This window comes from Pygoscelis adeliae, unplaced genomic scaffold, assembly GCF_000699105.1.
Source record: "Pygoscelis adeliae isolate BGI_AS28 unplaced genomic scaffold, ASM69910v1 Scaffold445, whole genome shotgun sequence".
Lineage (NCBI taxonomy): Eukaryota > Metazoa > Chordata > Aves > Sphenisciformes > Spheniscidae > Pygoscelis > Pygoscelis adeliae.
This window is the reverse complement of record NW_008824894.1, coordinates 977,663-978,591: the sequence shown is the minus strand read 5'-3', so window position 1 is coordinate 978,591 and position 929 is coordinate 977,663. Positions and strand designations below refer to the sequence as shown.

The 929-nt window shown below is 51.2% G+C and overlaps 1 protein-coding gene across 1 annotated transcript in view; it reads left to right on the top strand.

Annotated features, from left to right (window-relative positions):
* Positions 1-929, top strand: part of SIRT7 (sirtuin 7) — a gene marked incomplete at its 3' end in the record, with an annotated part of 6,447 nt that overhangs the window by 3,915 nt on the left and 1,603 nt on the right. Inside the window, exons 4-5 of the mRNA XM_009324602.1 lie at positions 409-479; positions 573-645. Coding sequence (XP_009322877.1) covers positions 409-479; positions 573-645 — 144 coding nt within the window. The remainder of the gene's footprint in view (positions 1-408; positions 480-572; positions 646-929) is intronic.

Genomic DNA, 929 nt, shown 5'->3' with positions numbered 1-929 from the left:
GCTGGCCACGCTGCTTTGGATGCAGCCCAGGATACGGTCGGCTTTCTGGGCTGCGAGCGCACATTGCCAGGTCATGTTGAGCTTCTTGTCAACCAGCACCCCCAAGTCCTTCTCCTCAGGGCTGCTCCCAATCCATTCTCTGCCCAGCCTGTATTTGTGCTTGGGGTTGCCCCGACCCAGGTGCAGGACCTTGCACTTGGCCTTGTTGAACCTCATGAGGTTCGCACGGGCCCACCTCTCAAGCCTGTCAAGGTCCCTCTGGATGGCAAGAAAACTTGGAGCGAATGAAAAAGCATCCGTGAATGAGGTGTATCCGGTTGTCCCATGGTGAGACCGGGTTGATGTGTTTGTGGACAAGAGGTATGAACCTTCCCGTCAGGCCTCGTTTTTTCTCTCCCGAAAACACAGGCAGCTTCAATCCCAGACTACAGAGGCCCTAACGGCATATGGACATTGCTGCAGAAGGGCCGGAGCATCAGGTAAGGAGAAATTCTGAGCTGTGTAGCAGAAAGCTGATACTGAAAGAGAGATTAATGGCAATTCCAACTTTTTTTTTCCTTGCTTTTTGTCAGGGCTACAGATCTGAGTGAGGCAGAGCCCACGCTCACCCACATGAGCATTGCCTGCCTACACAAGCACAACCTGGTAAGACACTTTTTCTGCACCTCACTTGTGTTCCTCTTGTCTAAGTATGATAAATAAAACCCAACGGTGGAAAAAAGCTTTTAATGAGATTGCCTAACTACTGTTTTTACTCGGGTGGCTACACATCCATGTAGGAAAAAGCGTCTGTGCTCACGTACAGCTGAGTCTTCATTAGGCTAGCTCCGGACTGTAGCTCTGGCAGTTTTTCCCCTGGTGCCTCTTCTTTAACACCTTGTATTTCCCTCCTGGTGAGGCTGGTCTGGGGACCTGGCCACAAAGTCAGC